Genomic DNA, 25395 nt, shown 5'->3' on the forward strand with positions numbered 1-25395 from the left:
TGTTCCTTGAATTGTTGCAGTTGTTGATATTGAGCTGCAATTTGGGCTTGTTGTTATTCCCCTTGAATTGCAGCAAGGTCTGCTCCTACTGTTTTTTAACGATCACCATCTATTTTAGGAATTTCCTTTTTTCCCTTTGTTTAGAGAGTCCTAACAGCTGGTACCACATGTGAGTAGATGAAATTCCTATCTTGCTCTGACATGACATAGACACACAAAGTAATTAGTCTACAAACCTCTTCCTAAGATTTTGCTTAATTGGTAGCTCAAAAAAAAAAAACCTCATAAATCTCAGACTAAACTTTCTCCCCAAAGTTAGTTTTTCCTAGAGTTCCCCTGCAGCAATCTGTTCTGGATTCCAGTTCCCTCAACCCAATGGATCATTTCTCTTTTCCTTATCTCCAACACGGAGTTAGCGAGCTGCACCTATCACAAGTCAGTACAAATCAGGCAACATCTCTCTACTGGTTCCAACACCTGCTACCATGGTTGGACAACATTAGAACCCTGCCACCTATAATACATAATTCTTGACCATGTTTATGCTATTTTTTAATCCCGGAGATACCAGTATTTACACCAATGCAGTAAGAAACACTTCATTCTAGTAATTAATATTTTAAAAATTTTGGTTGAAAGGGAACCCCAGTACCACACCATGGAAACTCCTACTTCTCAATCTTCAAAAAAGAAAAAGGATACCTTCTCTAGTAACCAAAACAAATATCCATGGTTCCTCCTGATAATTCACACTTGGATTTCTCATGCACTCTTGTTCTTATATTGAGCTAGTAGTATCTGTAAATACATAGTGTGTTAAAAAATGTCAGCACCTGTTGCCCCAAAGAGCCTTAAATAAGCACCATAAATATCACCTGAATACATGCTGCAGGGATTCTTAGCTGCAAAAGCTGGATTTCTGGACATGTATGATGAGAAGGACCAATACTGCTTGAGGGAAGCTTCACTCTGACAGCAGTGATGCTGCAATGCCTCATTCAAGGTGCAATGAACTAGCCAACTTTCATTTTTTCCTTCTACATAAAAATATCCTAAAGACACATGACTTCAATACTTTTACTTATTTACATTACAAAACTAGTATATGAACTATAATCCTCAGAAGTCTCCAATTGTTTCTGACTCCATATAATATTAGCGACTTGCCAAAAAGAAATACTAAAAATGTTGTTGAGTTTTCAAAAAGAGAATCAACGAACAGCCAAGGAGCTGCTTCTTCATTCTAATTATGAGAAAGAAATACTGGCCCTAAATTCTTAAAATGCTGATTTTTGGAGTGTCGTAGTTTTCCTTCGCCTTCTTTTTATTGATTCTAGTTTTGTATTAAAATTAATTCAATGACAGTTTGAAATACTGGATTTCAATTTAAGGGGAATATGTTACAGGTATCTGGAATGGTATAGCAATTTGTTATATGATTTCAATTCTAATGCTACAGTAACTCATTCTGGTCCAGCAAGTTTTATTCCTCTCATCACAACGCTCTGTATTAATCACATCAAATTTCTTTGTGAAGGCAACAGAGATCAGCGACTGTCATAAGAAATAAGAAGTTAGGAAGTGTCTGTTTCCATCATTACAATCTCCACTATAATAAGGTCACAAGGGCAGACAGGAATTGTTGTTTACTATACAAATACCTTTCCTATTTCTAACATAAATGTCATAGAGCAGTGCTTCCCAATATGTGAGCTGTGGGAGCCCAAGGGAGTCACGAAGGGTTCATTCAGAGTATTTTTGGGGAGGGGAGGGGAATGAATTGATATGCCCATTTTTTTTTCTAATTAATAGACTATTAAACTAGGTTTAAAAAATGACCTGCATCTTATGCCGCTGCTGCCAAGGTTGGGAGCCTCTCTGTGCCCTCCGCTCCTCCAGAGAGCATTCAGCAGAGAGACTTCCTCCTGGGGCAGGCATTCAGCAGGAAGTTTCTTGGCTGAAAGCACCCTGTTGGAGCAGAGGGCAAAGAGAGGTTCCCAGTGCTGGTAGCAGAAGCACCAGCACTAGCAGATAGCGGAAACTGGGCTGAGTTTAGACACAGGTGTGTCTCATCTTTATAATGGAACGATTTTTACCAAGTGCTAAGCCTACATGTAATCAGCTTTTGGCTGAAGAAGATGATTTTGATAAAGTTGATCAAAAAAGGAAGAAAAGTAGACAATACAAAGATAGCTATGTCGTGTTCGCATTTTGGTCACAATAATACTGCAGAAAGTCCACAACCATGATGTGACATTTATTTTCAAGTGTTAGCAAATGAAAGTATGAAGTCAAGGAAACTACAGAGACTTTTAGAAACCAAGCACCTGGAATTCGGAAATAGGAGCCAAGATTTTTTTTTCCTTCTGAACCAAAAAGAATTAAAGCAGCAAAAAGAGTCATGATTAATTAAGCAGCTGTTCAAAAAGTCTTATAAGCATCCTATGTTATGGCCAGCAAGCTGCCAGATGCAAACAAGCACAAACCACTGGAAAGACTATACTTCCAGCAGCAATAGACACGTAGAATTATGACTGGGGAATAACCAACCATGGCACTGAAAAAAACATTCCCATGTCAAATACCACCATCTGTTGACGCATTGATGACCTTGCAGAAAACATCCAGGACCAATTGATAAACAAGTCAATATCTTGCACTGCAGCTTGATAAAGCCACACACATACCCAACACGGCCCAGGTTCTGTGTTATGAGAGATTTGTCACAGCAGGTACAATAGTTGAAGAACTTTTATTTTGCAAAGAAATCACAACCCAAGAAACCAGTGAGGAAATACTGAAGATCCACAATAAAGTCAGAGAGAACCATGGGACTATATGGGCAATGTGGACTTTTAAATTACATTAGCTTACCCAGTGTACCTATTGGGCAAACTGAATGTGCTGAATCTAGTACTTCAAGGTAGGAATACAAATATACTAGATATGAAAGAAAATTGGGGGATTCATGAAGAAGCTTTATTTTGCAAATGTCACATTGAAAAGAGAGTAACTGAGATGTTTCCAGTGTTATCAGACTTCTAAAAATAATCAAATGAAAATGAGAACAATGTTACTACAGACCAAATATTAACTCATTTGTCTGGATTGTATTCCCATATTGATCAATGTTTTTCTGGAGTTGAACATGAATCTCCAAAACCTGTTCTGCACAACAGTTGACTCCATTCCAACTTAAAGTATCTCAGCTCAAGAAAACTTCTTAGAATTGCCAAGTGATCACACACTGAAGACCAAGTTTTCAAATCTAGCAACCCAAGAATTCTGGTTTTCTATTAAAGCAGAGTAATTGAGCAGCCTAACCCCATAACTTTGCAACAGAAAAATACAAGATCTTAAGAAGATTAAGATTTGCCTCAAGATAAGAAGTGCACAGTTCTGCTTTATTCCAACTTTCTCTGATGACAATCTTGTCAGTGAATGGCTGAGAACTTCCTGACTCAGAGTAAGGAAGCAGACCCTTGTTGAAAAATAAGCTAGCAAGGGAAGAAAGGGGAAGCAAGAAGGTAGCAGGAAAGCATGCTTCTGGTGCCTAGAGGAAGAATAAGAATGGAGATGAAGATAGGGTGAAAGGATTACGGTAATTTAAACAAGTTAAAATGGAGCAAAGGATGGGATGGGGGTGAGAAGAGAGAGAAACACAAGAGAAGGGATATACTCTTCATCTTTGACTCCAAAGACCAGTGACTAGCTTCACCTTTCTCTTCATGCACATTTGGATACATCCACTGCATACACATTGTGATACAGGAGGGTCAGGAAGCAGTAGTAGAGTGCTTGAGGGGAAATATATAAACTCAAGGCTAATTAAGGCGTGGTTCCCTATAGACTAGGGAGGGTGGCTACAGGCTAATTGGAGCACCTGCTGTCAATTAAGGCCCTGTCAGCAACCTAATAAAACCCTCTGCTTCAGGCAGTCAGAGAGAGGGAGGAAGGAGAGAGAGAACTGGAGCTTGGAGGTGTGCTGTGAGACTTGAAAGATTAGAGAACCGAATTAAGGGAGACTCCCTCCCCCATCGTCTAAGGACTGATGGTACCCCACCCAAGGGGGAAGCGGGACTCAGAGTGAGGAGCAAACCCATACCCCTCCCCTGCTTCCCTCCTTTACCATCTTCCCGGGCCACTAGCGGGACCCTCGGCACCCCAAGGGCAGGGGCAATGGGTGGCATCTTAGCCCCCGCCAAGAAAAGCGCAGGACTCACTATACTAACATTGGTCATCTTGTCACAACATAAAAGTCTTTTAATTCACTTATTCTATGAGAAAATTCATCAAACCTCTTTTGAACTCTTTGAGGTTATAAAGCTTCTCAACTTTACACAACAAGAGCGCCCCTTGTGATTTTATTTCTATTGCTTATGAACAGCTTGTTCTTAAATATGTCAAAAACACTAAGTATACACGTAAGTTATAAAATAGACTTTATAGGAAACATCCCTTTAGAGGTCACTTGACATACATGGCACGCTAAGATTAAAATGAAAGAAAAGTTACCAAATAATACAGACCATAGAAAAAGTACCCGACATCCCAGAAAAGGAAATAACACCAAAGAATAAACTTTGGCCCCAATCCATTCATTTATAGAAGTTGGATCAGGCTCTTAGTAGTGAGATAATTTATTCACATCCAAACATATTTCAGTATTAATATGTATCCTATCTAATACATACAAACAAAAACATTACAGTAAAAACATTAAGGTTGCAGTCAAGACTTCAAAAACTGGTAAATTGCAAAATTAAGATTAGCTTTCAAATTTATTTCACCCTTCCATATGATGAAGTCTTCAATTACATGATCACAAATCCATAAGACCCTTGCCTCATTCAATGCACTGAAACATAAGTCTTTCACATTTTTTAAAATAAAACTGAAAAACCTCTGAAACGTCATAAGGTGAGCATAACGATGCCCATGTGAGTCATCAGCAGAGCTGGAACCTTGACAGACCTCAACAAATTAAGCAAAGGGAACAACTTGTAGAAGTAGTAGTAATGATATCCTCTATATGGACCAATCAGTAAATAAGGATGAGATAAAACCAGTGGGTTCACTGCTATTTACTAGACCACAGAGGAATGTTGAATTCTAGAACCTAGAACAGAATCCTGTTTTTTTGTATGTTCTTATTAAACATCACACTCCGGGTTTCGGTGGCTAAGAGGTGTTTCACACAGTGGGATTATACATTTCTAATCTCAAAAAAATAAAGATCAAAAGATTGTAGCTTGCCCAACAGACACTATCCAACATGCTCAGACTTTTACCATGGATTTTAAGGAATATCAGGAAGAGAAGAAACTAATTACAGTTGAAATATCCTGAATAGAATCTTTATCTGCTGATTTAGCTCAGGAGAGTAAATCCCTATATACTTGGTTATAAGAGAGAGAGAGAGATTACTGATCCCTTCCCAGCTGTTAAGGAGCAATACCTGAATATAGATTTCTTCAGGGATTCCATGATAGAAGACAAAAGTTGTGAGCAGAATGATGTCAGTTCCCAAAGGCATTCACTCATACTTATCCAGAAAGTAAGACATCTCCATAAGTTTATGTGTGCATTCACAAGAGGAAATGCAAAGAGACTGGAATGACGCCTTTATTAAATGACCAAAGTGGAAGAACAACAAGAACTCGGCAGTACTAGCCTGAACCAGGAGTAATGTAAGCAACAGTTATGCAACTTCCTGATCACAGCTATGTTAACTCACCGTTCTTCCTTAAATGCAAAACTCACATTTCCAGGCCCACTGTTCTTTAACAGAGGCTGCCAAATGTGATAGCATAAGCCAAGAGTGGCCAAAATGTGGCTCATGAGCCACATGTGGCTGTTTACTATTAAAGTGCGGCTTGCAGAGCCCCCCACACCGCCCCCCCCCTTCTCCACCTACCAGACGGGGGGGGGGGGCTCAGGACCTCTGCCTTGCAGTGAGATGATGAGGTAGGGGCTTCTGTCCAGGAGCGAGGGGGGTCTTGGGGCTTCAGTCCTGCTGAGTGCACCTGCTGGGCTTCAGCAGGAGTGGGGCTGAAGCACTGAGCCCTGGCAGATGCCTCCTGCGGGGCTGAAGCCCTGACCCTGGCTCCCAGCAGACATACCCCAGCTCTTGAACTTCTAAAGATTGTTGTTTGCAGCTCGGAGGGCAAGTAAGTTTGGCCACCCCGACATAAGCCCTGAAACACACACACAGTTTGATTACACTATATTCAAAAGTCACTTCACCAATAATATCGCCTCACTTTCAGATTCAAATAAGCAAGTATCAAGAAGAGCAGAAACCAAGTGCAAGTCGCCAAAGAAATCTTCAAAGAATTTGCTTGCCTTCTGTATCCACTTAATAAAAAAAGAAATATTTGAAGATGGAATATTTCATTGAGTCAGTGATGAACAAATGCCTCAGCCTAACATTGTGAAGCACTAAGTTTTCAGAGATGCGGTATTTCAGATTAGACATCAATTCAAATTTGCAATTAGTTATATTCATTAAAGAGTCCAAGGCATTTTTCTGATGAGTTTGATATATTAGCCCTATATTCATAGCCCAAGCCAGAATTTAAACACCGATCATATTGCAAAAAGTGTCACACTATCTGCTTTTCAGAGCAGATGTTTGTATTTGTGTATGCACATATACTACAGAGTGCTTGGAGGAGGGTGTATATATTATTCCCTTCAAAAACATAATTAAATAATAATAATACATTATTAAAGAATGGTATTAGGGCTGCAAAGTCAAGCACTCAGAAGTTAGAAAATGCCAGAATTAAGGTTGCCTGTGAAAGCTTCATACAGTGCCCTTATACAACCTTTAATTTCACAGACTCTATACTTTAAGGCCAAAAGGGACCATCATAATCATCTAGGCCAGAGAACCTCACTCTCCCAGTCTTGGTAATAAACCCATAACCTCTAGCTGAGTTACTGAAGTCCTCAAATCATGATTTAAAGACTTCAGGTTACAGAGAATCTACCACTTAGTTCAAACAAGCAAGTGAAACCATGCCCCATGCTGGAGAGGAAGGCAAAACAAACCCCAAGGATCTCTGCAAATCTGACTTGGGGGGGGAAATTCCTTTCTGACCCCAAATATGGTGGTCAGACCCTGAGCACATGGGCATGACACACCAGCCAGGCACCTGAAAGAGAATTCTCTGTAGTAACTCGGAGCCCTCGCCGTCTAGTGTCTCGTCTCCAATGGCCATTGGAAATATTTGCTACTAGCAGCCACCGATAAGCCACATGCCATTTTGGACAGCCTCCTCATAAACTTAGCTAGCTCAGTCTTGAAACTATTTAGGTTTTTTGCCCCCATTGTTCCCTTGGGGAGGCCGTTCCAGACCTTCACTTCTCTGATGGCTATAATCCTTCATCTAATTTCAAGCCTAAACCTGTTTGTCCAGTTTATATCCATTTCTTCTTGTGAAAACTCTCCCTTATTTCCCTCCCTGGTGTTTATCCCTCTGATATATTAATAGCATGCAATCATATCAGCTTTAGGTTCTCCTTTCCTCTGATCATCCTAGTGGCCCTTCTCTGTACCTGTTCCAGTTTAAATTCATCTTTCTTAAATATGGGAGACCAAAACTGCACACAGTATTTCAGATGAGGTCCCACCAGTGCCTTGTATAATAGTAATAATACTTCCCTATCTCTACTGGAAATAACTCTTCTGAATGCATCCAAGGACTGAACTAGCTTTTTCCATGGCTGCAGCACATTGGCATCTCATAGTCATCCTGTGATCAACCAGTATACCCAGATCGTCATCCTCCTCTGTTGCTTCCAACTGATATGCAGCTTACAGCAAAAAAAAAATAATTGTTAGTCCTTAAGTGCATGACGTTGCACTTTGCCCTATTAAATTTCATTCCATTGCTTTTACTCCAGTTTTCATGGTCATCCAAATATTCTTGTATGATATTCCAATCCTTCTCTGTATTGGCAGTACTGCCCAACTTTGTGCCATCTGCAAATTTCCTCAGCACACTCCCAGTTTTTGTGCCAAGGTTACAAATGAAAATGTTAAAGACTGATCCCTGAGGAACTCCATTAGTAATGTCTCTCCGGCCTGACAGTTCAACTTTCAGTCTGACCTGCTATAGTCTTCCCTTTAATCAATTTCTTATCCACCTTTCAGTTCTCATATCAATCCCCATTTTCTCCAATTTAACTAATAATTTCCCATGTAGAACTGTATCAAATGCCTTATTGAAGTCCAGGTGGATTAGATCTACTGCATTGCCTTTGAGAAGATTAATGATTTTTTAGACAAAAAGACAAAGATCATGTTGGTCTGGCACAATCTACCTTTTGTAAAACCATGTTGTATTTTATCCCAATTACCATTTACCTCTATGTGTTGAACTACTTTCTCTTTTAAAATTTGTTTCAAGACCTTGCATACAACTGAGGTTAAACTAATGGCCTGTGGTTTCCCAATTCATCTTCCCCCCTCCCTTAAAATAGGTACTATATTTGCAGTTTTCCAGTCATTGGATAATACCCCCAAATTTACAAATTCATTAAAAATCCTTGTTTGCAATATCCGAGCCCAATGATTGGGTCCCATTAAGCTGTTTGAGTTTGACTTCCATCTTGGATGTGGCAATTTCTTCTTCCATATCCTCGTTTCCACTAGCACGCTGCCACTACCCCTAACCTTATCAATACCCTTATTAAAATCTGAGGTAAAGTATTTAAGTGTTGGGACATGCCTAGATTATCTTTAATCTTCACCTCATCTTCAGTGCTTAATGGTCCCACTTCTTTCCTTGTTTTCTTATTATTTATATGGCTAAAGAACTTTTTATTATTGGTTTTAAAATTCTTTTGCAAGGTCCAACTCTGCGAGGGTTTTGGTGATTTTCACTTTTCCCCTATGCTTTCTGATCTCCAACAGATCGCTGCCTCGCTGATCGATGGATTCTTCCATTCCTTGTATGCTTTCTGCAAGGGATGTAAATTCAGTTTAAAAAGTTAACCATTTAAACGATTAAAAATATTTTTTTAAATGGTTAACCGATTAAGTGGCTGGGGCCACTCTGACTGCGGCCAGTATGGCTGGGGCCGGCGCAGGGCCACTGGGGCCAGCCATGGGATTAACCGTTAAGGCAGGTTAACATTTTACATCCCTACTTTCTGCTCTCTCTTAATAACCTCTTTACGATGCTTGTTCATCCAGTCCGGTCTGCAATCCTTTCCTATGAATTTTTTCCCCCTGCTTGGGATGCAGGTTTCAGATGGCTTCTGCAACTTTGACTTACAGTAATTCCAAGCTTCATCCACATTCAGATTTTGAGTTCTTCAGTCTAGTCCACTTCTTTCCATACAGAATGAACGGTGCTCACTGAATGAACAGCTATTCAATATATTTTATCCTCATTGTTCACTATGTGACCCAAGGCCTTATTAATTGCACTGCACACTATTCAAACCTTTCTCTAAAGACAGAATTAACAATTTCCTCATGGGATTTTCTACAGTACTCTTCACCATAGTGTCTGAGTGCTCCACAAATATTAATGAATATTGTGTTGTTGTCACATCATGGGCACAGTGGAGGCCCCCTGTACCAATATCAAGTCATTCCTTCCCCCCTCCAAAAAAAAAAAAATCTGGGGATAAATCCCCTCTTTATTTTAGAAATCCCACAATATCTATCGGAAAAAGAAATACACATTGTACAATTGATATCCACAGCAAACCTTCAGGTTAGCAGAATAAAACAATGTATTTCAGGCCCATATACTTTGTTCTTAGTGAAGCTGTAATACACGCCTTTCAGTTGTTGAATAGGATTGTAATCCAGATCAAGATTTTTGAACCTAGAAAGTTACTCTAAGATATGTTTCACACTACTCATGTGCCATACAAAGTGTTGCCTAATTAGCCTTCTCAGTGTATAGAATGTAGAACATAGCCGAGGAAGTTAAAAATTCTGTGTTTCCACAAATGCATAATCATTGAAAAAAAATGTTTGGCTTCACCCATCATGCTTTCAGAAGACCTATCTAAACTTACTTCCTAGATCAATTCAATTTCTCACACAACTGCAATCTTCAAGATTTTCATATAGAAAGCTATGCCTATCGATCATAATCTGTGTTATTAATTTGCTATTTTCTGAAATCTAGAACCAAAGGTTTCAAGTCTTATATCCATTACAAACACAGTACCCTTTGATTTTCCCCAACGTTTTGCTAATATTCACATTGGTCTACTAAGTAAATCCAACATTGTTCGTTAAGCCAAACCTGTAATTTCAGATGATGAGAAAACACATGCTGCATTCTTGTTTCCTGGCTAGTGGAACTTAGAAGTGAAATGTCAAATCTTAAGCACTTCCACATTTATTTTACCTTCCCAGGAACTAATACCAGTGAAAAAAGGACAACTGAAAGAAGTCTGCCATTACAGCCATTCTCCATCTCGGCCTTCCCATGAGCCTACACTCCCTACACAAGCCACCCACTGAATGCATATGGCTCATTCACCCCACACATACATAAAACACAACACCCATTTTCTAAAGCATTTTTTAAATAATTTAACAAAAAAGTTCTTTGTAATGCATTAATTTTGCACAAAAAAATATATCAAAGGGAACAAAGTGAGCTTCTGTTGTCCCATCATATTATGCTACTAATCCTCTTTGGGTAGTAATCAAAAGACCCAAAAAGCCAAGCTATAAACATTTATTTTCAAGTAGTAGAGGCCTCTGGCTCTTTGGCAAAATCTTCAGTCAGTTGTGTTGGCAGGCAAGGAGTTCTCTTGGTCTGTCATGTGCAAAGCTTTCAATACATTTGTCAGGGCTTTCTTATTGTCTTAAACTATATTTTTTCTTTATTTAATTTCTAAGGGAACTAGATGTTTTGTTTTTAAAATCACAAATCCATTCTTCACTAATCAGATATTTTGATCATATAAAGGAGTCTTTTCTTCGAACATATATAAAAAGCTTACATTATTGTACTGGCATACCAATTTTAGAATTTTTCCTTGTATTAGTATATAGCAGGGATAAGCAACCTTTGGCACGTAATTTGGTCTACATTTAGACGTTAGATCGACATTGCTATGTTGGTCAAGGGCACAAAATTATATATATATAACACACACACACACACACACACACACCCCTTACCGACCTAGTAATGCTGACCTAACCCTCAGTTAGACAGTTTTGTTGATGAAAGAATGCTTTAATGATATAGGCTGTGTCTATATTGCAGGGTTATGCCTCACAGCTATGCTGACACAGCTGTACTAGTATAGTCCCCATAGTATAGACATAACTAAACTAAATTAAAAGAATGTTGAGGGTTATATTTAAAAAACCCTAAAAGTTTAATTAATTGGTGGGCACCTGAAATTCACAGATAATAAAGAGGATAGCCCAAGAATATGGACTATGAATGGCATAGCTCTGGTTGTGAGGATGGGAAGGTAAGTTCTTCCCCACAAGGTCACAGAGCCTCTGTAGCTATCGCTGCATTCCCCTCTGTGGCTATTATAGCTCCTTATGCAGGACAGTCAAGCTGAAGAATGGGATGTCATGGATCTATCCTGTATCTCAGCTGGACCATTCTTCCCACAAGTGTCCGTCCATTAGGGCAGATGCAGGCTCCATAAAACACAGCTGTTTGGGATTTGCAACATGCTTCCCATCTCTGGCACAGTTGAACCATACCAATTCTATTTCATGCATTCAATACCTTCCAGAATATTTGACCATTAATATCAGTTTTAGCTACATTAAAACGCGGCATACTTTCTCCCTTTCTCTCAGTATCCTGCCCCTGAATCAGAAATTCATAAAATCTCTCTTATTTGCCTTACATTTCAGGCACAGATATGGTCTAGAAAGAACAACATTATCTTTACAATTGAAGTAGTGAAAAATATATTTTCCTTCTATGGAAGCAAATACATGCATTCCACCAAAAAACACTATTGTTTCTTTTTCTGGCACTAAGATATTTTGCAATTTAACTGTTATTTTAGTCATTTAAAATGAAATCATTTTAATCACTGATCGAATAAGGCATTTTGAATGGGATTTCTCTAAAAAACACAAGATCCTTGACTATGAAATATTTATTTCACAAAATCAGAATGAGAAATGAAGCAGAGACTTAAAACTGGACTCCTTCTTAGGCATATGAGCAGGAGTATTACAAGATTTAGACTTGGTGTGTAACAATGAGTGCTTAACATTTCCAAAATATGAGACTCATGAAGTAGAAAAATGGACAGATGCTGCTATCCGTTTTCATAGTCTAAGCATGAACCCAGGTCTGAATCACTATTTTCTCTCATTCTGATTAGCCTCTGCTCAGAAAGCCATTCTTTGATATTAACAGTCTTGCTAACTGTTAACCCAAATGCAATCTTTCTTAGGAAAGCTGGGTGAGACAGTTGTGGTGCCACTCTGGTGGGAATTAGAATCCTCAGATTTCTTTAACCCCTCCCAATCAGGTTTCAGACTACAGCAGGAGACATACGTAGCACTGGATTGTAACTTCCACCTCGTGATGGAAAGGGAGGGAAGTGTCCATTGCTGATTCTTTGCTATATTAAGGCTTTTCATAATATACATCAGGAGTCACACTTTTTCCAGTGTTAACCACATCTTAACAGTGTTTCATGAGTAAGGCCAGATTTTGGCACGGGTATGTTTACTAAATGTCATGGACAGGACAGAGGCAACAAACAATAAATCATGGAGTTATTGAAGCCTGCCGCCATGGAGCTGAATTATTGGAAACTTCAGGAAGTCATGGAAGTCTCATAAAATCACAGAATACGTGACCTTCATTACTGACTCGTAGCCTTACTCATGAACCACTTCATCCCACATTCACCAAGCTTTAACATCCCTGTGGCAACTCAAGCAACTGCAAACATGGAAAAGTAATACTAAAAGTATGCATTTTTAATTTTGAAATGCAAATTAGTAAATGGAAACAAGGAGAGACAGCACCATGTGACCAGCCATTTCTCCAGAGACAAAGTGGTTGACAAAGCACAGTTTATGAACTTATGCCATAGACCAATGGTCTCCAAACTTTTTTGATCACACACTCCTATCAGTAAAAAATTTTTGAGCATGCACCCCCTGCTGCACCGGCTCTACCATTTTTGCAGAAGCAAACAAACAAACAAACAAAAAAAAAAACGCTCAGACTCCTTCCTGACGAAGAAAAAAAAATATGCTCCTCCTGCCGCACGCTCCCAAGGATCCTCTTGCGCACCCCACTTTGGAGACCACTGCCATAGACCATGGAAGTGTTGCTGACACATATGCAGTCCCTATCATCGGTTCAATGGACATAAGTGAGTGTTCTGCTACTTTAAGAGCGATCCCAAGTGGTAGAGATCTTGAAAGGTTGTTTAGCAAAACTGCTCGTCTGCCCCTCAGGGCTCTCATGAGCATACTACAGGTTTCTATTTTTTTTTTTACCCCTCCTAGTCAACATGTGCTTGACATCACCAAATAAGTTAGTAGGGAAATATCAGCGTGCTAAAGAAACCATAGCCATTGAACAACCAACCCTATGTCCCTATCTCACGTGAAATGAAGCTGGCTGACCCAGTGTTGAGGAGAGTGGAGCTCAAACAAGACCTTGCATGCGGAGGTTCAACCTAGACTACACGGTAGTGTGTTGGTAGAAGTCAACTGGAAGGACTGCCTAAGGGAGTGCACCCACCATTATAGTAGTTCCACAGTATGGGTGTGCTGTAGATCTTTTGTGGCTGACGTAGTTGCATGGCTGAGAGAGAAGATGGTTTTTAGATCCATCTGCACGTGTAAGAGAAGCATATCCTGTTCTTTCAGATGAAGACCTTTTTATTCCTGTCCTTGAAACTAGACTACCCTTTACACCTTGAGACCATCCAGAAATAGAAACTAATAATAAGCATTGCATAGCAAAACCAGAAAATTACACTTGTGCTTTAATCAGCTATGGTCATTTGTTACTGTACCTTAAACATCTAATGGAAAGTATTTGTTTTAATTTATACCAACCTGCCTACACTTCTCTCAATTCATTGCCACAATAGATTCAATCAGCAACTCAGCAGAGGCCCTCAAGCTGGCAAACTCCTAGCTAAGTATGTTTGATATACACACTCAATAGAAGTCAAAATAAAATAAACCAGTACACCAAGCTGCTGTTTTGTCTTGCGGTTTTTTTTTTGCTGTTTTTTTTTTAATCTTATTTTGTTGGGGGGTTTGGGGGGAGGTTGGGGGGCGTAAAGCGTGCAGGACAGGAAGGAAAGGGCTGGTTGGGAGATTCCAGTTCCATGGTTTGGTGCTCATAGTAGTCGCATCGCATTAGGGCTTAAATGTGCCATTATATGGAATAAAAACATGGAATTTTACTGCCAGGTAATGAAAAGCAACACACCAAGTGTCAGTGCAGTAATATAAAACAATCGGGGGAAGTATTTTATCAATTAAAATGCCACGACAATATCCTTTTAGCTATTTAACAAATAATTTTTATAAGTAAAATATCTTGTATCTAGATACAGTATCTAGGAAAACATTACACAGAAGGAAGCAAAGAATCTCTGGGGTGTTTTTTGTTTGTTTGTTTTGTAGACAAATATATAATCCAATGAAAAATCTGAAGTACTATAGGCAATGAACATTAAGCTTTCCATACGATGCCACCAACAGTTACTGTAAAAGTGGTATAAATATTACATTTAATAACTGGTTATATTTTTAAACTAAGCAAATACAAAATTTAACTATCATAACAATTCTGTATGGGTATACATATGCATATCCATTTACAAAGAGAGTAAGTATATATTTAAGTACACTCTCTGTTACACAGTTAAGCTATGCACATAGACATACATATGAACTTATTATATCTGCAAGGAGAAGAAGAGAGAAGAATTTTACCAGGTATTGGTACACCAGATGAAATGTACTGCTTCTTAGATTTATTCTCATTTTTGTTCTCTAATCCAAGAGGTAAAGAGTGAATTTAATATCAGGTAACATTTCATAATTTTTATTATCATAATCCACAAAATTCCAAATCTGCTGTTTCTTGCATTCTCTGAAAAGCCAAAGTCAGCTAAATAAGAGATAATGTAACTAGGCATAACACAATAAAAGATATTACCTTCACAATGCATTATTGCTGCCAATTATAAGAATCACTTCAACTTAATTTCAAAAGCACAATCACCCTCAACTGTAACAGTCTCTTTTTTTAAATTTCAAACAGTATTACATTAAGGCAATAACTCACCTTCCAGCTATAATATCAGTCTCCCTTATTGCAAAAATACATTTCATAAATACTTCTCATCGACAAGTCAAGCTAATTCAGGTTAATTTTATTGTATTTTGGTGCTATCTCACATTTGTGTGCAATTACCTTTATCATTTTATTGCCATGCCAGAAAGTAATCAGAGCAATTATTTGAAAGAGGAGGTGTATAAACTCTAAATCACACTTGCTGGCATTTTTGATAAAATAGCAGCTTTATCTCAGAAAGTGGCAGGGACATCGGATAAATCATGCATCAGTCAAGTGTAGCTGACCCCCAAGTGCATTGCACAATATCAGAAGTGCTTCAAAAGAAACTTTCCTACATCATCCATCATTCTTCATAATACTAAAATAGCTACACCTGAAGAGTAGGAGCTGGAAAATAATAATAAAAAAAACAAATGCAAGCAATATGAGCAAAACCATTAACTGTGTTCCCTTTTAAACTAAAAAGATAGTGGGGAACCTGGAATTTGCTCATAAACAAATATGACTTCATTGCAATAATCAGCTGTAAAGTGAGTAATATGAACAGTTTTAAATATAAATGAAACACCTAATGTAACTGTGTGCAAAAACCAACAAAAGATTACCAACATACAAAGATACAGACAGACTCAAAATATATATGAGACAGAGCTATATGTAACAAAATGGCAAATAAATTATCTGTTATGGGAACACATTATATTCCTGCCCTAACAAGAGGCGATACAAGAAGATTCACATTAATATTGTAGTTTTGATTCTGCATTACAGGGGTATGAGTATTGTGTGTATAAATATAGAATAACTCATCATAAGTAGGACATGGAGCCCAAAAGAATGCAGTTAATGTTCTGATTAAAACAGGAATATCTGCATGGTTAGTGGCTACTAAGTTTCTGAATCCTAGCAGCCAGACTATGGCCACACAGGAAAAAATACCACCTTGTTTGCATACTGATGCTTATACTTAAACCCAAGTTTCTTCAGCAAAACTCATTCTCGGACAACATATTTTTTAACCATACTCTCAAGAATAAAGGAGCAGGCACTCCACCTTCCTGAGAATTACTTCCTCTCAGTTCATAGGATCATGCCAGGGGCTCCACCTCATTTACACTTATACACAGCCTGAGCACACACTTGCATTAGACGCCAGCAGCCTTGTACTCCCATGATGGACACTGCACAAGGCCTTGCAGGATCAAGGCTTACATGTTAAGTTGTGGTGCAAATACAATGATTTTGGTAAACACTCATCTTTATATCTGGCTTTTTTCAGAAATCATTTTCTCAGTTTCAGCAAACTAAATGCTCCCGTAAAACTGTTCAGCGAATCATGCAGTCTTTTTTTTTTTTAAAGGGTCAATTACCACCTATTTCAGATTCATGTCTTCTGTCACTCTAATATGTGGTTTAACTTGTCAGAATAATATGTTAAACCAATTATACATTATAAATAGGCTTGGCAGAATTCAATTTTTGTTTTTTCATAATTTTGACTGATATCAATATTTATTTTTAAGAACTGTTTTATTTTTATCAGTTTCAATTTTCCATAGTTGCAGGAAATTATGGGGGGAGGTCAGACAATTATTTAAGGACAGCAGATGTTCAGATTCATAAAGTTAAAGCTTTACACCTATTAAAACACAAATTGTCAACATCACATCAAAATATACAAATAAAATATCCTTAAATCAAACTCTAACAAGTTTCCAAGCAGCATTTTTCTTACCTTGCCTGTCTGTAAATTTCTATCATCATCTATTGAAATACTTGTTTGTCAATGTGTGAATGGTGAAATCAATGTTTGCTGACATTTAACCAGTAAAAATCTAATCCTTTCAAGCCTAATTAAAAATATCTCTAATTCTAACTAATGAAACAGAATATGCTACAATGTACAATTTTATTGTATGCAGAACAAAAGAAAGGAGTTAACATTATACTACTATCTGCTATTACGTCTTCATAGAGTCCTGGTCAAAATCCTTCTCCCTACATTATGCCAAATCAGGAGAGTTTGAATTTATTTTAGTTTTAGCATTCTTCCTCAGATATCAAGAGAAATCCCATCCAACAACTAATGAAAGTAAGTGGGGAAATGAAAAGGTTAAATAGACCATAAATTATTATTAGTTTCATTTAGTTTGCCAGCTATATCGTGTCTAGCTGTGAATGAGATTGAACTAGTGATTCCTTTAAAAAGTCCCCCAGTTGTTTGAAAATGAATAATATTTCTCTGCGATTAACCCCAAAATACCTGCTACAGGATGTGTTTTCAGGAAGCAAGTGTACACACAAATATACTGCAGAAATATGTTAAAAACAGAGAGATGGTTTAGAAAGAAAAATCAAACACGAAACACAACAAATCACGTTTCTTGATTTTTTCCATGTATCAAACTATTCCACTTTTTAAAAATTTAAAATAAAATCATTGAAAAGGGTCTAGAAAGATTGAAACTGATTTTACGCTAACAAAAAACGGTATTTCCACTGCAGGGTACACAAGATGGAAATACACTATTCCAAATACATTATATTACACCACATAAACCAGGTTGAAGCTATGGGATATCTGCCACTATTTTATTTAGACATTTTTATATGGTGTTAGAGATTGGCAGCAGTACCAGGATTACCTATACACATTTGATTTTACTAAATGTTACATCCCATGAGGCATGATATTAATCCTGCCACAGAAGTAATGAGTACAGTGCAAAAATAGTATTTATTACTTGTGGTCATTCATTACTGATAGTCTTCTTGGTGATTTGAAGAACAAAGTCATTAGCAACATTAGCACTGGCTACAAAGGGAAAGACTTTCCATGAATTATCAGTAAATAGATGTTCACTAACTAATCTTTAGGAGATAAAATTTTCAAATAAAAAGGTCCAGAATTTTCTGCTACCTTTTCATGTTTTCTTACTTTTCCCCATAAACACAACCATCTTCCTAAACATCTGAGCCGTTCTCAACTCACAAGCACAAAACATCCAAAACGTCATAAAATTATTCTGTAATAAAGATATACATTCTGTAATAAAGGCTGTACTAATTATGAAGGGGCAGAAAAAAGCAAACTTTACACTAAAAATACAGCACTGTCCTATTAGTTTATGCTCTGTGGAAGATAGATATGTGATGGGGAAAGGTCCACTGATGCCTGTTACCAACCATGACAGAGCTACAGAGATTTACAATGCAGCATCAATCTTGTCAACTGAATTCTTAACACTGACTGCTGGACACAAGGGAAAAAACACAAACTATGTTATGTGAACTCTTTTGTAATGCTGTTACTTTTTATGTGTACCTAAATGCAAGGATATTTTCACAGGAACTTACTTTTTGATGAAGTCTTGATGCCATGTTAAGTACACGAAGGAGTTTTGCCTATAAGAAAGGAAAAGGAAATCCTGTTAGAAAAAGATAAGGCTATGACAATTCAAATTTCATAAACCGTTGACAAGAAAAGCATGTCAACATTATCATTTCTCCTCTTATTACACGATATACTGTTAGGTAATGATTATAAAAAGTGGGCTCTGAATTTCAGGGCTTGCAGTATCAAAAGGGGGATGGACTGCTTTTTTTGCAAGCAAACAGGAATTTTAAAGTTCACTAGGTCATCTATCATCTGTAATGAGCCATAATCAACAGATGAAATGTGGAGGACTTCTCTCATCACAAGACCTGTAACACTTTGATCCACAGGATAAGAATGCACTTTAAGAAGTGCCCCATTCCTGTAAAAATATTACTTAAAATAATATATTGTGCTTCTGAGTTATTAAATAATAAGTACCTTTTTTGTTTTAGGAAATTCATACGTATATTTTAAGGAAGGAAAATAAGGAAGCTATGTGAAGGGTAGTCTGGATCTAAGAGCAAAAGGAAGGCAGATTCCAAAATAAAGTACGTATTTTACAGTCAAAGGAGTTTCATCGTAACTGCTGTCATCCTATATCAGCTGATCTCAAAATCTGAATTTAAATGTAGCCTGCAAGGACGGGGGGGGGGGGGAAATGGGAAGTTTTCAGATACAAAAAGGGCCTCAAAGTTCTTTCAGACATTTTTGTTTTGTACTTTAAAGTTTAGCTGTGATGTGTAGTTATACTGATGTCACTGCACATGTGCAAGCCCCTAGTGTAGCCATGCTGCACTGCTGCAGTAAGTCTATACCAGAGACTCTGAATCCACTTATGGACCTGCACTGATGTAATAAGTCTATACCAGAGGCCTGATCCAAATTCTACAGACGTGAGTGGAAAGACTCCATAGTGACTTCAATGGGCTTTGTACCAGGGTCTAAGGGTATCACAAGTACAGTTTTGTCTGTGTTTCTACATCTGTGCAAAAAGCCCAAAACAAAACAAAATCAGTTTAGACAAGACCTTGGAAGTATTAGAAATGTTAAGTCTTATTTTTCTTTTGTTTGCTGGAGGTCTTTCTTAGAAACTCATGCGTGCATCAGGAGCATTCTGAGCCCTTAATTAGAGGGGTGGAGGTGTTGAATCCTTAACAAGGAGATCACGTCTCCCAAGTGTTTCAGTTAAGTGTGTGTTAAAATAAAGAGCTTTATAAAGCCTGAATAAAAAGCACATCCTCTCTTAATCAGGCTAATCTTACATGTGACACCACAGCTACCGCAGTTGTCCATAGAATTTCAGACCTAAATTTCTAAGGTTAAAAAATAAAAGGAGAGAGAGAGAGAGAGAAAGACAGACAAATATTTTAAATCGTGACTAATGATTTTGGATGCCTTAATTTTTGATTGCTCAGCTTGAGATACTTCATTTGGTACTAATTTTATAACTACTTTCTGAAAATCAGGTCTCTTAAAAGTTATTTTGAACTTGCATACCCAAAAGTGTAGACACCTGAACTCACTTGGCACTTTTGAAAATCTTGGCCTTAAGTCTTAAAACCCCCACACTTTTGACAGGTCATCTTAATATAGCATAAGAGGAGGAAAAATTTTCACAGTTCACTAGGAGGCCTCGCCAGGTGAAGAGAGGTAGAGCATATTCTAAGGTTGCTGCTGTCCTCCACTGCAATCTGCCTCTGATCAGCCAGTCATCCAAGTAAGGGTAGATGTGAACGTCTTGTATTCTCAAGTGGGCCACTACCACCACAAGGCATTTTGTGAAGACCTTTGGCGTTGTGGAGTTTCTGAATGGCTGTATTTTGTATTGGTATTGGCCCTACTGTGAATCTCAAGTACTTCCAGTGGGATAGGTCGGTGGAAGGCTTTAGGAAAGCATGTTTTGCAAGTTGAGAGCCACAAACCAGTCTTTAGCCAGAAGAGAGAAAATGATGGAAGCTAGCTTTACCATCCTGAACCTGCAGCAGCATATATATTTGTTCAGTCTACTCAGATGAAGGATAAGATCAAGACCTCCTTTCTTCTCCAGAAAAAAAAAAAAGTATCAGAAGTGGAAGCCTCTTCCCTTGGACTCCCATGGAATGTCTTCTATGGCTCCTAGACAGAGTGAGGCCACTACTTTGTAATTGGCTCGCATGAGACATAAATGAATGGAATAGCCATGGGCAACCATGTCTAATAATAACCATGTCTAGTTTGTCCAAGGTATCACCTGATGGAACAGGGCAAGGCTGCTCTCAAAATTAGCTCCTGATCTGTCTGAAATGATTCCCAATATCCCCATCAAATCAAGTGTCTGGATGACTTGTTGAGGTGAGTGACAGACACGATTCATGATGGGCACCTCCTTGAGTACTGCAATCATTTCTGCAATGTGTATGCTGGCTGTTTGCCCCGATAGTATAGGTGAGCTCACTGTTTCTGTAGGGTTCTTTGTAAGTGAATGTCTCCCCAGGTCTGAGGTGACACTCATCGATTGCTCGAGTAAGTGTAGTTTCAGCTGTATCCCCCTCAACTTGTACTCAACAAGAAGGATTTACATACGGAACACGGGGCGACATGGCTCAGACAGAAAGGCATTGTCTATACCAACTAAGGAAGCAAGTCCATTGCATTTCAGACAGCTTTTAAATCCTGAAGGTTTAGAGTCTGCCATGGGAGTTGGCTTGAGGTGCCTCACTATACTGTAGAGAAGAGTGTATTGGAGTCTTCCCCCGCCCCCCAGGAACATATAAAATAAAGGAGGGTGAACGGTTTTCCTTCATGAAAATTCTCTAGAAGATGAGTTCGATGCTTGGAGAACAAATAGTGGGATGGACACTCACCAGGTTCCATCTGATTGCCATGGGTGGTAAGACAGAACCTGAGGGAGGGTGACAGCCTAATATTGGCGCACAAGGTGGTACACGGCACATGTGTGGCCCCAAATGACACCGCTACTCAAATTAAATCGAATGTCAGGCACATGTGCACCAACCCGAGGATTCACACTGACACATAACTGAAGAACTTCTGTTGCCAAGTTCATCTACATTAACCCTTATTATATGACTACTTGACTTACCCATTGAGTTACTCTCAATATGAAAACTTATCCTTCCCTTTATGATTGAAGTTACAATGCTTATTCATCTGATAAAGCAATCGCAGGATTGGTCCCTACATCACAAATCATAGCAAGAAATGACAGAGGAAAGAGAATATGGGAAGGACGAAGGTTATAATAGTAAAGGCTTAAAGACCTTCTTTATTAGATGTACATTTTATTACATGTTGCCCCATTTGAACCCCAGGCATTAAATATTTACCTTTCTAGCAATATATATTGTTAAATTCACAATAAGGTGAATTTATTAAGTGATTCTAATCAAGGTGTATTTCAGTAAGTATGGGACAGAAGAGCATAGGAGTACAGTTAAAAAATCACTAGTAGTAGTGACAATGTTGAGACCTGCTTATACAAAACTGATAATTATTGTAAAAAAGTATTTATCATTTGGTGAGAAACTATTTGAAAGAGGACTATTTTTGTGTATTGTAGAACTCTTAGTATACTGGCAGTTCTAAACAAATACAACAATCTGAATCAAAAAGAATTGCAAGGTAAACTAGTTGGAAGAGAAAAAAATAATTTGAAAGAATGAGAATCAATTTGAAGAAATTTTACAAGTAACAAATGGCAGAAATACAACATTAACATGCTTTTAGTTAACTATACATCACTCTGCAAGATGAGAAACAGAACTGTTGTCTGTTTTCACGGTGCTTGAGCTAAACTTCATTTAAATTAACTCCTAAATTAAATTTTGATTTATACTTACAATAAGTGTTAAAAAACATTGTCACTTCACTTACATTAGTGTAGCACTACTACTAAACTAGAGCATGCCTATTCTTGCTCAGAACCTCTCCTTACAAGATACTCTTTCAGTCCACAGAAATGTGTACATCTTAGCAGGGAAAAAAATTCACACTCTTTCCCCTCCCTGCACTCAAATGTGGCACTTGAAGCTGGGTTACTATAAAGTGGGAACTTCACAGAGGTCAAGTGTTGGATCTCAAGTGATAGGAAAGGGTGTTCTTTCTTTCAGCTCTCCTGCTGACTAATCCAGAGAAAAGCATTGTTTTGCATTCTAGTAAGATCCACTTGCTTCCCTATCTTCCCATTGGGAAATAAAATGTTGCAGAGACAGCAGCTGCTCATGGCTGAATGAAGGGCTGCTTTAATATGTCAGGTAAGCTAGACAACAAGCATTCATTCTGACTGAAGAAGCTTAGAGCTGAACAGACAGCTCACAAACAGAAGTGTATGGGCCAAATCTATTCAGGAAACAGTTAAAATCCTTCTAACAGAAAACTTTACATATATTTATTAAAATTTGAATTACAGCATGTCCACTTATATTAATTAGATTTACCTGCCTCTCTCTCAGCAGGCCAGAAACCTACATCAAAATATGATTAGCAAGAAACAGCTCAAGCAGCAGCAAAGTACTTATACTGATATCTAAACACCTCAAAATCTGAGCATTATACATAATTAAATGGATCTCTGATTCTCTTTATCCATGCCCCTGCCACTTCTTATGATATTGCAAAAAAGCCAGAGTGAAGATGCAGATTTTACATTTTTGTTCTGAAGGAGCTAAGGCTTGTAGTCATTCTAATTAACCTCTTTTGTCAGCAAGTTCCACAGATACTGAGAAAGCTCCTTTTCCCATGTACTGGGACAAAACTTTTTGTTTCAGAAAGTTGATACAGTAGCCAAAGAGACAGCAATTTTAGGCTTGATTCTGACCAATAGTGAAAACTCAGTAGCAAATCTGAAGGTGGGAGGCAATTTGGGTGAAAGTGATCATGAAATGATGATTTCATGATTCTAAGGAAAGGAAGGCGTGAGACCAGCAGAATAAGGAGAATGGACTTCAAAAAAAAGTAGACTTTAACAAACTCAGAGAACTAGTAGGTAAGTTCCCATAGGAAGAAACCCTAAGGGAAAAAGAAGTTAAGGAGAGGGGGCAGAATTCAGGAAGAATTGTAAGGGACAGTATGGCTCCATCAGGAGCACTTTAATGACCTGAAAATCAAAAAAGAATCCTAAAAAAAGTGGTAACATGGACAAATTGCTATGGAGGAGTACAAAAGAACAGCACAAGTATGTAGGACAAAATTAGAAACGCTAAGGCACAAAATGAGTTACACCTGGCAAAAGGACATAAAAGGCAATAAGAAAAGTTTCTTCAAATACATTAGGAGCAAGATAGACGAAGGCAAGTGTAGGATCTCTACTTAGTGGGGAAGGAGAGCTAAAACTGATGACATCAAGAAGGCTGGTGTATTTAAGGCCTATTTTATTTCAGTATTCACTGAAAAGGCTAATGATGACCAGATACTCAATAAAATTAATATTAATAACAAGGAGGAAGGAACACAAGCCAAAATATGTAAAGAACTGGTTAAAGAACATTTAGATAAATTAGATGTATTCAAGTAGGCAGGATCTGATTAAGTTTATCCTAGGGTACTGGAGGAACTAGCTGAATCAACCTCAGAACCGTTAATAATTATCTTCAAGATCTTATGAAGGATGGGTGAGGTTCCAGAGGACTGGAGGAGGGCCAACCTAATATCTACCTTTTAAACTTCAATACCTAGAAAGAACTGGAACAAAATTAAAAAATTATAAGCACCTAGAGAATAACACAGTTACAAGGAATAGCCAGCTTGGATTTGTTAAGAACAAATAATGTCAAACCAGCCTAATTTCCTTCTTTGACAGGGCGACTGGCCTAGTGGATAAGGGGAAGCAATGGACGTGATAGATCTTGATTTTAGTAAAGCTTTTGACAAAGTCCCACATGACATTCTTATAAGCAAACTAGGAAAATATCACAGTGATGAAATTACTATAAGGTGGGTGCATAACTGGCTGAAAGACCATATATCAAGGGTTCGCTGGCAAACTGGGAGGGTGCATTTACTGGGGTCCTGCAGAGATCTGTCCTGGATCCAGTACTATTCAACGTTTTCATTAATGACTTGGATGCTGGAGTGAAGAGCTTGCATATAAAATCTGCAGATGTCACCACCTCAGAGAGGTTGCAAGCACTTTGAAGGCCACAATTAGAATTCAAAACAACTTTGACAAATTGGAGAATTGATCTGAATTCTATGAAGACAAATGCAAAGTACTTCACTTACAAATACAAAAAGTGGTAATGCTGTTGAAAAGGATCTGGGAGTTATAATGGATCAAAAATTAAATACAAGCCAATGAGGGTGATGCAGTTGCAAAAAAGGCTAATATTCTGGGGTGTATTAACAGGAGTATGTAAGTAATGGGAAGTAACTCTCTGCTCTACTTGACATTGGTGAGGCCTCTGCCAGAGAATTGTGTCCAATTATGGGTGCCATACTTTAAAAACAGATGTGAACAAACTGAAGAGAGTTCAGAAGAGAGCAACAAAAATGGATAACAGGTTTAGAAACTGATCTATGAAGAAAAGTTAAAAAAACTGGGCATGTTTAGTTCTGAGGAAAAGAAAATTAAGAAGGGACCTGATAGTTTTCAAATATGTTAAGGGCTGTTATAAAGAGAACTGTAATCATCTGTTTTCCATGTCCAGTGAAGATAGGACAGACACGATGTAATAGGCTTAATCTGCAGCAAAGGAGATTTAGGTTAGG

General features: G+C 38.0%; 1 protein-coding gene across 2 annotated transcripts in view; it reads right to left on the reverse strand.

Moving 5' to 3' along the window:
• Positions 1–25395, reverse strand: part of MGMT (O-6-methylguanine-DNA methyltransferase) — a 319861-nt gene that overhangs the window by 279183 nt on the left and 15283 nt on the right. The window contains exon 1 of one of the 2 annotated variants that reach the window (XM_045024081.1): positions 5459–5567. In XM_045024081.1, coding sequence (XP_044880016.1) covers positions 5459–5536 — 78 coding nt within the window. In that variant the 5' untranslated portion in view covers positions 5537–5567. Of the gene's footprint in view, positions 1–5458; positions 5568–18668; positions 18717–25395 lie in introns of those variants that run through there. The other variant, XM_045024080.1, reaches the window with a different exon arrangement.

The sequence above is a fragment of the Mauremys mutica genome, chromosome 7, assembly GCF_020497125.1.
Source record: "Mauremys mutica isolate MM-2020 ecotype Southern chromosome 7, ASM2049712v1, whole genome shotgun sequence".
NCBI lineage: Eukaryota > Metazoa > Chordata > Testudines > Geoemydidae > Mauremys > Mauremys mutica.